This window comes from Anolis carolinensis, chromosome 5 (assembly GCF_035594765.1).
Source record: "Anolis carolinensis isolate JA03-04 chromosome 5, rAnoCar3.1.pri, whole genome shotgun sequence".
In the NCBI taxonomy this organism is placed as follows: Eukaryota; Metazoa; Chordata; class Lepidosauria; order Squamata; family Dactyloidae; genus Anolis; species Anolis carolinensis.
The window spans coordinates 126,172,176-126,184,678 of NC_085845.1; the positions used below are offsets into that span (position 1 = coordinate 126,172,176).

At 42.8% G+C, this 12,503-nt stretch overlaps 1 protein-coding gene across 1 annotated transcript in view; it reads left to right on the plus strand.

The window, feature by feature from the left end:
• klb (klotho beta) overlaps positions 1-12,018 on the plus strand; it is a 43,151-nt gene extending 31,133 nt beyond the window's left edge. The window contains exons 4-5 of the mRNA XM_062982231.1: positions 5,606-6,746; positions 8,866-12,018. Coding sequence (XP_062838301.1) covers positions 5,606-6,746; positions 8,866-9,266 — 1,542 coding nt within the window. The 3' untranslated portion in view covers positions 9,267-12,018. The remainder of the gene's footprint in view (positions 1-5,605; positions 6,747-8,865) is intronic.
• Positions 12,019-12,503: the final 485 nt, after the last annotated feature.

Below are 12,503 nucleotides of genomic sequence, written 5' to 3' on the forward strand. Positions count from 1 at the left end.
GTAATGGGCTCTCGGATGTATCTCAATGGATTGTCATTGATGAATGTACTGGGGATGTTGAGGAGGAGGACAACACTTTACACCTACATGATTCACTTCAACAGGAACACTCTTCAGGGGACATACACACTGTCTTGCACAAAAGGGACCCTGTCAATCCTCAAAGGAAACAGGTCTTGGTAGTAGGTGACTCCCTCCTTAGAGGAACGGAAGCCATCATTTCCAGACCGGATGGGATGGCTCGAGAAACATGCTGCCTCCCGGGGGCAAAAATACACCATATCACTCAGAGGCTCAGCAGGCTCCTAAAGCCCCATCACCCTCCCCACCTTATGTTGATTCATGTAGGTACCAATGACACCGCTAGGCATACTTTTCAAAAGATCACAAATGATTTTCGAGCTCTGGGAACAAAGCTAAAACTGTATAATGTACATGTGATCTTTTCATCCCTCCTCCCTGTTGTAGGACACGGCTCTACAAGGGCCGGAAAAATAATACAGGTCAATAACTGGCTCAGAAAATGGTGTCAAGAGGAGCATTTTGGCTTCCTTGACCATGGTCTACTCTTCCAAGAGGATGGACTACTGGCAAGCGATGGGGTGCATCTCACACAAGTAGGAAAACATCTTTTTGCACACAGACTCACAAACCTCATCAGGCGCACTTTAAACTAGATCCACTGGGGGAGGGGAACAACAGCCTGGCGAACACTATATTACCCACGACCACAGGGAACCGCCGAAAGGCTAAACGGAGGGCTGCACAAACACAGCAAGGACCAAGTACAGAGAGCACAATAATCCCAAATAAACAGTTCAAGGGGAGGTCACAGGGGCTTACATGTCTTTACACTAATGCTCAGAGCATGGGAAATAAGCAAGACGAACTCCAACTCCTAGCACAGCACCACACATACGATGTCATAGGCATCACTGAAACCTGGTGGGATGACTCCCATCACTGGAATTTAACCATTGAGGGCTATAACCTCTTTCACAGAAATAGAACAAAGGGGAGAGGAGGGGGAGTAGCTTTATATGTCAAAAACAGTTACGTTGCAGAAGAAATGCAAGACTGTAATCCGGGAAACCAGCTTGAAAGCGTCTGGATAAGAATCAAGGGAACCGGGACTCAAAAAGATCTTGTCGTGGCTGTCTACTACAGACCTCCGAGTCAGGATGAAGGACTTGATGCAGCCTTCTGTCAACAGCTGACCAAACAGGCACAAAGAAGAGATATAGTAGTCATGGCGATTTCAATTATCCCGATATCTGCTGGAAAACAAACTCAGCCAAGAGTACAAAGTCCAACAAATTCCTCACTTGCCTTGCAGATAATTTTATGGTCCAGAAGGTAGAAGAGGCAACAAGGGGATCAGCAACTCTTGATCTAATCTTAACAAATGTGGAAGACCTGATCAATACAGTTGAAGTGGTTGGATCCTTAGGGGCAAGTGACCATGTGCTCCTGCAGTTTGCAATACAAAGGAATGCTGAAACTAAGACAAGTCAAACACGCATTCTGGACTTTAAGAGAGCTGACTTCCAAAAAATGAAGGAATTACTGAGCGGCATTCCATGGACGCCGATATTAAAAAACAAGGGAGTTAAGGATGGATGGGAGTTTTTCAAAAGTGAAATACTCAAGGCGCAAATGCAAACAGTGCCAACAAAGAAGAAAAATAAGACAAGTGCAAAGAAGCCAGAATGGATGTCCAAAGAACTTCTAACTGAGCTAAAGCTCAAAAGTGACATGCACAAGAAGTGGAAAAGGGGAGAAATCACCAAAGAAGAATTCAAACGTATAGCCAACACCTGTAGGGAAAAGGTTCGCAAGGCTAAAGCGCAAAATGAGCTCAGGCTTGCCAGGGACATAAAAAACAACAAAAAAGGCTTTTTTGCTTACGTTGGTAGAAAAAGGAAGAAAAAGGAGGCGATAGGGCCATTGCAAGGAGAAGATGGGGTGATGGCGACAGGGGACAGGGAAAAGGCAGAACTACTTAATGCCTTCTTTGCCTCGGTCTTCTCAGAAAAAGAAAGCCATCTTCAACCTCAGCAACACGGAATGGACGAAGGATTGGGGGAAATCCAACCCCAAATAGGGAAACAAGTTGTCCAGGAACACTTGGCCTCTCTAAACGAATTCAAGTCCCCAGGGCCAGATCAGCTACATCCAAGAGTACTGAAGGAACTAGCAGAAGTTATTTCAGAACCACTGGCAATTATTTTCGAGAGTTCTTGGAGAACGGGAGAAGTCCCAGCAGATTGGAGGAGGGCGAATGTGGTCCCTATCTTCAAGAAGGGAAAAAAGAACGACCCAAACAATTACCGTCCGGTCAGCCTCACATCAATACCAGGCAAAATTCTGGAAAAGATCATTAAGGAAGTGGTCTGCGAACACTTAGAAACAAATGCGGTCATTGCTAATAGTCAACACGGATTTACCAAAAACAAGTCATGCCAGACTAATCTGATCTCTTTTTTCGATAGAGTTACGAGTTGGGTCGATACAGGGAATGCTGTGGATGTAGCGTACCTGGATTTCAGTAAGGCCTTCGACAAAGTCCCCCACGACCTTCTGGCAAACAAACTAGTAAAATGTGGGCTAGACAAAACTACGGTTAGGTGGATCTGTAATTGGCTAAGCGAACGAACCCAAAGGGTGCTCACCAATGCGTCGTCTTCATCATGGAAAAAAGTGACAAGTGGAGTGCCGCAGGGCTCCGTCCTGGGCCCGGTTCTGTTCAACATCTTTATTAACGACTTAGACGAAGGGTTAGAAGGCACGATCATCAAGTTTGCAGACGACACCAAACTGGGAGGGATAGCTAACACTCCAGAAGACAGGAGCAGAATTCAAAACGATCTTGACAGACTAGAGAGATGGGCCAAAACTAACAAAATGAAGTTCAACAGGGACAAATGCAAGATACTTCACTTCGGCAGAAAAAATGGAAATCAAAGATACAGAATGGGGGACGCCTGGCTTGACAGCAGTGTGTGCGAAAAAGACCTTGGAGTCCTTGTGGACAACAAGTTAAACATGAGCCAACAGTGTGATGCGGCTGCTAAAAAAGCCAATGGGATTCTGGCCTGCATCAATAGGGGAATAGCGTCTAGATCCAGGGAAGTTATGCTCCCCCTCTATTCTGCCTTGGTCAGACCACACCTGGAATACTGTGTCCAATTTTGGGCACCGCAGTTGAAGGGAGATGTTGACAAGCTGGAAAGCGTCCAGAGGAGGGCGACTAAAATGATTAAGGGTCTGGAGAACAAGCCCTATGAGGAGCGGCTTAAAGAGCTGGGCATGTTTAGCCTGCAGAAGAGAAGGCTGAGAGGAGACATGATAGCCATGTACAAATACGTGAAGGGAAGTCATAGGGAAGAGGGAGCAAGCTTGTTTTCTGCTGCCCTGCAGACTAGGACACGGAACAATGGCTTCAAACTACAGGAAAGGAGATTCCACCTGAACATCAGGAAGAACTTCCTCACTGTGAGAGCTGTTCGACAGTGGAACTCTCTCCCCGGGGCCGTGGTGGAGGCTCCTTCTTTGGAGGCTTTTAAGCAGAGGCTGGATGGCCATCTGTCGGGGGTGCTTTGAATGCGATTTCCTGCTTCTTAGCAGGGGGTTGGACTAGATGGCCCATGTGGTCTCTTGCAACTCTACTATTCTATGATTCTATGATTCTATGAAATGGCACCAGGACATAAAGCGCATAATGGGGGTTAAGCGTGTCAAGTTTGGGCCAGATCCGTCATTCCTGGTGGTCACAGTGGCCTGTGATAGTGGCGGCCAATCAGAAAGCTGCCACAAACACACATACATACATACATACATACATACATACACCGCCTGCCACATACAAACATTGACTTTTATTATATATATAGATTTGAAGGAATATAAATGGTAGGCTAGAAGAGACTAAATGACTGAGACCCAGCTATCACTATACTGGTCAGATCCCATCCGACGGAGCAGCTAAAGCTAGAGCAGGGGTCCTCAAACTTTTTAAGTGGAGGGCTGGTTCAAGGTCCCTCAGACTGTTGGCGGGCCAGACTACAATGAAATAGCCCAAAATTAGGATTGTTGTTGTTGTGTGCCTTAAAGTTGTTTCAGACTTAGGCCAACCCAAAGTCTAAAGTTTAGGACGGGGCAGGTAAATGACCGTGGAGGGCTGCATCAGGCCCACAGGCCTTAGTTTGGGGACCCCTGATCTAGAGCTGTAAAATTATTGTAAAATTCAACTTCTGGTAGTGATACAGTCTCTTCTAAACCAGTTTGAATGCCATTTATCTAGATGAATGAACTACTCATTAATTGGACTGAAAGCAGGGCCTCCCCGAAAAATCTTAATCTCTGAAATGATTCATAGAGGACGATGCATTCGGACAGGTAAACTGGGTCGGGGCCATTTGGGCTTTACAGGCCAAAGCCAGTAATTGAATTGTGGTCGGTAGCGAACTGGCAACCAGTGCAGCTGGCGCAACATGCTCCCTGTATGCCGTCCCAGTTATTAACCTGGGTGCCTCTCACTGGACTATTTGAAACTTCCAAAGAGTTTGCAAAGGCAACCCCACATAGAACGTGTTGCAATAGTCTATGCTATCCCTTACCTTACTGAATCGAATAGAAAATGGTGGATGCTTGCTGCAATTTGGTAACCCCCAACTGGTTGACTTTTCCTAGTACAGTAGAGTCTCACTGATCCAAGCTAAATGGGACAGCAGAACCCTGGATAAGTGAATATCTTGGATAATAAGGAGGGATTAAGGAAAAGCCTATTAAACATCAAATTAGGTTATGATTTTACAAATTAAGCACCAAAACAGCTTGTTATACAGCAAATTTGACAGAAAAAGTAGTTCAATATGCAGTAATGTTATGTTGTAATTACTGCATTTACGAATTTAGCACCAAAATATCATGATATATTGAAAACATTGACTACAAAAATGCCTTGGATAATCCAGAATCTTGGATAAATGAGTCTTGGATAAGTGAGACTCTACTGTAGTTTGATCTAGAATTTTCATCTTCATAACCCCGGTGGCGAAGTGTGTTAAGGCACTGAGCTGCTGAACTTGCAGACCGAAAGGTCCCAGGTTCAAACCCCAGGAGCGGTGTGAGCGGCTGCTGTTATCTCCAGCTCCTGCCAACCTAGCAGTTCGAAACCATGCCCATGTGAGTAGATCAATAGGTACCGCTCCGGCGGGAAGGTAGCGGCGCTCCATGCAGTTATGCTGGCCACATGACCTTGGAGGTGTCTACGGACATGCCAGCTCTTCGGCTTAGAAATTGAGATGAGCACCAACCCCCATAGTCAGACTTAAATGTCAGGGGAAAACCTTACCTTAACCACCAACTAAATTTCCCCTCATTTTTTATTTGTATGAGTTTGCTTTCCACTAAGGTTAAGTAACTAATGGATATACAATCCAATGGCGACACCTAATGATAGTAGTGGAGAAGTGCCTTACTCTTTAGATGTATACCATTGATGGGAATAGAAATAGCATGAACTAAAAGAAGAAATGCTACCATTAGTGCCTTTTTAGTTGTCAGAAGATGCTAAAAGGAAATCTATTATTCTCCTTTACAGGCAGAATCTGTCGCTTCCTCTCCCCAGTTCTGCGATCCCAACCTGTATCTCTGGAATGTTACAGGGGATGGACTTTTCTACCAGGTGAAAGGCGTGAAACTGAAAACCCGGCCAGCTCAATGTACTGATTTCATCAGCATTAAAACACAACTAGAGCTCTTGTCTAAAATGAAAATCACTCACTACAGATTTGCACTTGACTGGTCACTGCTTCTGCCCAGTGGCAATTTGTCATCCATAAACCATCAAGTCCTTCGCTACTATCGGTGTGTCATTAGTGAGATGCTCAAACTCAACGTGAAACCTGTGGTTACTCTACATTATCCAACGTACCGCTCTTTGGGCTTGCCTACTCCCTTAATTCAAAATGGCGGATGGTTGAATCGGTCCACGGTCCATGCTTTCAGAGACTATGCAGGGATGTGTTTCCAGGAGCTTGGGGACCTGGTTGAACTCTGGATCACAATAAACGAACCCAACCGTTTCAACGATGTTTACAACAGCAGCAGCAATGATACGTACAGGGCAGTGCACCATGTACTGATAGCACACGCTTTGGCATGGCGCCTGTATGACGAACGATATCGGTCATTTCAGCATGGTCAAGTATCTTTGTCACTGCATTCTGACTGGGCAGAACCAGCCAATCCTTTTCTTGACACCCACCAAAAAGCTGCTGAAAGATTCCTTCAGTTTGAAATAGCCTGGCTTTCGGACCCACTCTTTAAAACAGGGGACTATCCAGAAGCTATGAGAGGATATCTTGACTATAAGAAAAGTGAAGGTCTCTCCCGTTCCTCTTTGCCACATTTCACTGAAGAAGAAAAGGAACTCGTAAAAGGGGCTGCTGATTTTTTTGCCCTGAATCACTTCACCACAAGATTTGTGATCCATGAGTCTAAAAATGGAAGTCGGTATGAATATGATCAAGACATTCAATTTCTGCAAGATTTCACTTACCTGATTTCTCCGTTTCGCTCAGCGGTCATCCCATCAGGGTTACGGAAAGTCCTTAATTGGGTTAAGAAGCATTACGGTGACGTTGATATCTATATCACGGCAAGTGGAATAGATGATCAGCCTCTAAATGACAACCTTCGTAAATTCTACATTGAGAAGTATGTACAGGAAACGTTAAAAGGTGAGAGCATGATAATAAGCAGGAATGTCAAATGTATTCAAAAGTGGCCCTTTGTGGAAGTACACTCAGCACATATAGCATATTTTTAAAGGATTCAGGCATTCATTACACCAAGTATTTCATTATACACTGACCAGGCATAAAGGTGAAATTCGTATTGTTTCCATAGTGGGGTATTGTCACTGAGCAAATAGAGGATTCACCGAGTAATTCTGAAGTGCATTACTTTGCCAGCAAAGTGGACAAGAACATGATGTTTTTTAAACCATAGGCATGCAATTTCCTGCCAACCTAGCAGTTCGAAAACATGCCAATGTGAGCAGATCAATAGGCACCGCTCCGGCGGGAAGGTAACGGCGCTCCATGCAGTCATGCCGGCCACATAACCTTGGAGGTGTCTACGGACAATGCCGGCTCTTCAGCTTAGAAATGGAGATGAGCATATAAATATAGCGTCCCTACTTTGTGGATTTTCACTTATTGCGGGTGGTCCTGGAATGTAACCCCAGCAATAAGTGAGGGAACACTGTAATAATAATAATAATAATAATAATAATAATAATAATAATAATAATAATAATATATAACTTTATTTCTAGACTGCCCTCTCTCCCCAGAGGGACTCGGGGCAGCTAACATACATATAAAACAGCAAACATTCAATGCCACAACCACATCACTTATCATCAAAAAGTATAAAATAACGACAACATACTTATTATAGTAAACAATTCAAATTAGAAGAACAATACATGTAAACATTATAGTCAGTAAAAGCATTATTGAACAGAGCATATGCCTGGATTGAATTAAATTACCAAACTGCAGAAAATGTTGGGCATTCGTTGTAGTTTCCTAGACCATAGCTGCTATGAGGTGACGATTATGTTAATCCTCCTCTCTGTACACTAAATTACATAGATGTGTCTTTAATTGTTTCTTAAAGGAGAGGAGGGTGGGGGCCATTTTTATATCTTTAGGGAGGGAGTTCCAGAGGCGAACACAGAGAAGGCCCTCTCTCTCATTCCCACCAGCCATGGTTGTGACAGGGGTGGGACTGAGAGCAGGGTCTCCTCCATTGACCGAGATGCTTGAGATGGTCTACACAGGGAGATGCGATTTGACAAATAGCCATTTAGGATTTTATAGGTAACAACCAGCACTTTGTATTTAGCTCGGAAACGGACCGGCGGCCAGTGTAGCTACCACAACATGGGAGTGGTTCTCTCCCTGTATGGGGCTTCAGTTAATAACCTGTCTGCTGTTAGCTGAACTAGTTGTTGTTTCCTACTATCTTCAATGGCAGCCCCACATAGAGAGCATTGCAGTAGTCCAAACGGGATGTGACTAAGGAGTGGACTACCATGGCCAAGTCAGGTGTCTCAAGGTACAGGAACAGCTGGCGCACAAGTTTTAGCTGTGCGAAGGCACTCCTGGCCACCACTGACACCTAGGGTTCCAGGTTCAGCAATGAGCCCAGGATCACCCCCAGACTGAGAACCTGTGTCTTCAGGGGGGGGTGCAACCCCATCCAACACAGGTTGTAATCCCACACCCTGATCTGCCTTTTGACTGACCAGAAGTACCTCTGCCTTGTCTGGATTTAGTTTCAGTTTATTGGCCCTCATCCAGTCCATCACTGTTGACAGGCTTTGGTTCAGGATCAGATCAAAACAGTGAAAAGAACTGAGGGTATTGTTCCATTATCAGGGTGGAGGCCACAAGGGGGTGCTAGAGAGAGAGAAGGATCATCCATTTTACAGGGGTGAGTTGAAGGAAAAAATCATTTGTCCTGTTTTTGCTATTATTCCCCCCTCCCCTCCTTCCCATATCATAAATGAGGGTTGTTTCCATGACGGGGGCATGATGGGGGGAATAACAGGAAAACAGGCATTACTCCTTCAACCCACCCACCACCCCCATAAAATGGACTATCCTTCTCTCTCTAGCGCCTCATTGTGGTCTCCGCCCAGATAATGGAACAGTACCGAACTGAGTTTGAGAATGAGGGAAGGATAATAAGACAAAATTGTGAAAGAGTTGTATTTGTTCTGTACTTTATAGTTCACACAGCCAAAAACTACTGTTGAAGTTAACATTCACTTCTTGTTGTTTTCAGCTCACCATATTGACAAAGTCAACGTCAGAGGCTACTTCGCATTTAAACTGACTGATGAAATAGCCAGACCCAAACTTGGATTCTTCACCACCGAACGGAAAGCGAAGACTTCTGTTCAGTTCTACAACCATCTGATCAGCAACAAGGGTTTTCCCTTGGACGCTACAAGCAACATGTGTGGCCAACCAAATGAAACAGCACCCTGTACTCTCTGCCTGTTTCTACTGCAGAAAAAGCCACTCATATTTTTTGGATGCTGCCTTTTCTGTAACCTCATCTTGCTTTTAAGTATTGTTGTGTTTCACAAAAGGAAAAGAAGGAAATGGCGTTGGTCAAAAAACTTCCAGCCCCTTTGTATTCCTGTTAAAAATAGGCAGAAGAAGGGGCTCAATCAAATCTAGGTCCCTCTTCTACAATCAAGAGTGAGAAAGTGTGTTGGAAGCACTCCAGGTCACTCCACTGAATGCATACCAAGGTACTTGTACAAGAAAGCACAAACCATGCTATGATCATAGTATCCAAAGAGTATAACCAAAATACCCAAGATTCATAATCCTAATCCATTTATGTTGTTGTTGTTTGTTTATTTGTCATGAAGTTGTTTCTGACTTATGTCAACCCTAAGACAAACCTATCACAGGGTTTTATTGTCAAGATTTGTTCAGAGTAGATTTGTCTTTGCCTTCCTCTAAGGCAGTGGTTCTCAACCTGTGGGTCCCCAGGTGTTTTGGCCTACAACTTCCAGACATCCAAGCCAGTTCACCAGCTGTTAGGATTTCTGGGAGTTGAAGGCCAAAACATCTAGGGACCCAAAAGTTGAGAACCACTGCTCTAAGGCTAGGAGTTGTCCAAGGAAAGACATTCAGTGTTTCCATGACCAACCCTGATCTCCAAAGTCATAGTCCAAGACCCAAACCACTACTCCACACTGTACATAGTCGGAATTCCAGAATACTAAGTCATACATTCTTTTTCATTATCACAGAATTTTAGACTGCTTGCTTATTTATACTGTCACATAGCATGATTTGAAAAGCATGTGGAGAAGGATTATCAGAAATCCAGGATTTATTTGCTTATTCTTTACTTTTTTCAGCCTCAGATTAACCTTTTGATTAAATAGACTGTCACTGATATTCTTAGAACTACATTTATTCCTGGATGTCTCAGGATGAGAGGACCTTACAGCAGGGCAGAATTAGAAAAGTAATTTTTATGAAATCCATCTCATTAAATCCACTATCCAACATGACAAGTACCATATATACTCAAGTATAAGCCATCCCAAATATAAGCTGAAACACCTAATTTTACCACAAAAAACTGGGAAAACTTATTGACTCAAGTATAAGATGAGGATGGGAAATGCAGCAGCTACCGGTAAATTTCAAAAATAAAAATAGATACCAATAAGATTACATTAATTGAGGCATCACTAGGTTAAATGTTAATGAATATTTACATAAAACTGTAATTTAAAATAATAAGATTTTAATGAGTTAAGACTGTCCAACTCTGATTACCCATATACTTGAGCATAAGCCGACCCAAATATAAGCCGGCCAGGACCCTCACTCGAGTATAAGCCGAGGGGGACTTTTTCAACCCGAAGAAAGGCCTGAAAAACTCAGCTTATACTCGAGTATATACGGTACCTTTTTTGGCTGGGCATTTAGGGTCCTGAAGTCCAAAAACATAACATTTACAATTTCTGGGACAGAGCTACGTCCAAGGAGAAATAAATGGTGTGCAGTTTAATTCAAAAGGTTTTCATTGCAGAAACATTTTTTCTTATGCATCCTGGTATAATAATTATACTAGTTTAACTTGAAACCAACATGATTTGGGAATCTGTGCACTTTTATAGAACTGGCTTCAGATTTATGACATTATTAACTTATCCTATCCGTGTCATAATTTACAGATATAACATTTGGTCCATCATTTTCTTTGCTTTTTGAAGCTTAAATCCACAATCTAATTTATATTTCAAATGAATGAATGCCTTGAATATTACTTGCTAAAATCTCAGTACCATACACTCAGCTGCCAATTTGTTCCCAGCAAACTGGAAGTTTCAAGAACACAACTGCAATATTTATTTCATGTTTGAGAATTTCAAGTGTAATTTTGAAGGTGCCTGATCCCCATTATTGCAATGACTAAACCTGGCATCAATGTGGCAAATGCTTTTTAGAATAAATGAAAGTAATGAGAAACATCCTTTAAAAGCCACCGTTTTTAACACTATGTGGTCAAGCATAGTATCTGCAGCCCTTATAAGTTGCAGTTTGGGAAAGGTCTGAAACACACTATCTCAAAATAAAAAAGGCAGGCAATTTTTTTTCATGTCAGGAGTGACTTGAGAAACTGCAAGTTGCTTCTGGTGTGAGAGAATTGGCCATCTGCAAGGACGTTGCCCAGGGGATGCCCGGATGTTTGATGTCTTTATCATCCTTGTGGGAGGCTTTTCTCATGTCCCCGCATAGAGCTGGAGCTGATAGAGAAAGCTCACACGCTGTCCCCAGATTCGAACTCCCAACCTGTTGGTCAGCAGTCCTACCGGCGCAAGGGATTAACCCATTGTGCGACCAGGCACTCCAAGGCAGACAATGAAGGAATCTAAGAGTCTATAAACACTAAAAGCATGGATGGGTAGATTGGTCCAAAATAACTTTAGTGTACAATTGAATACAGCATTTGGAAGAATTAATATCATAGTGCTCTGATTTGGACTTCAGAAGGGCAGTTTATTATTATGGAGATTATATTAGAAAATGACTGCACTAGGGGGAGGGGGGAGTCTTTCTTAATGCAAGAATTTTCAAAGAATTGTATTTGGAAGATATAATTTCACATTCCTTGGCTTCATTCGATGGAGATAAAGAAAAGCAGTGGAGAAGTTTGTGATCTCTTTTTAAATGGCTGCATGAAAAAGTTACACTCCAAACTGTTTGAGACCTGAACTGAACGCATGCAGCTGAATTTCTCTGTTGGCTTGAGTCATATTCTGTGATGAACTTTAGCGTTACGTATTTATTTTTATGCACATTGCACAGTTCCATCTTCATGTGAAAACATATTCGGATGTATCAGAAATTGTCATTCATTAATATATATCTTACTTATTAAAAGTTGTATTTTCACAAACTGTCTGGCTTTACTCGGGGGTTATCTGTATACCTTCTGTTAAGATCAAAATCCTTAACATACAGAGGTAATTTAGGCAAGGTGAAAAGATAACAAAATGAGTTTACTGAAAACAAGATGAATAAAGGGTTAACTCCACCCGGGACTATTATAAGATAGCTTAAAATAATACATTACAAAAGGAGATTTTGCTGGTTGCAGTCATCACTCTGGAGTCCTTGAAAGTCTTTTGCCTCTGTTGCAAGGCTGACCAAAAAGCTTCTGTTGTCTCTGGGACTGGTAGTATATGAATCCTGCTAAATGCAGGTGCTAAGGATTTCCTGGGCCTAAGATAAGCCTCTAGTCTCTGTAGCTCTACTGCAGAAAAAGGAGGAGTCTAGCAAGAGAGTTCTATACAGGCAAATGGAATAGACCAACTAAGGCTGGTCTCTAGGGGGATTTTATATTCCACCCAAAAATAATACAAAGGAAGGTATCTACACTATTGG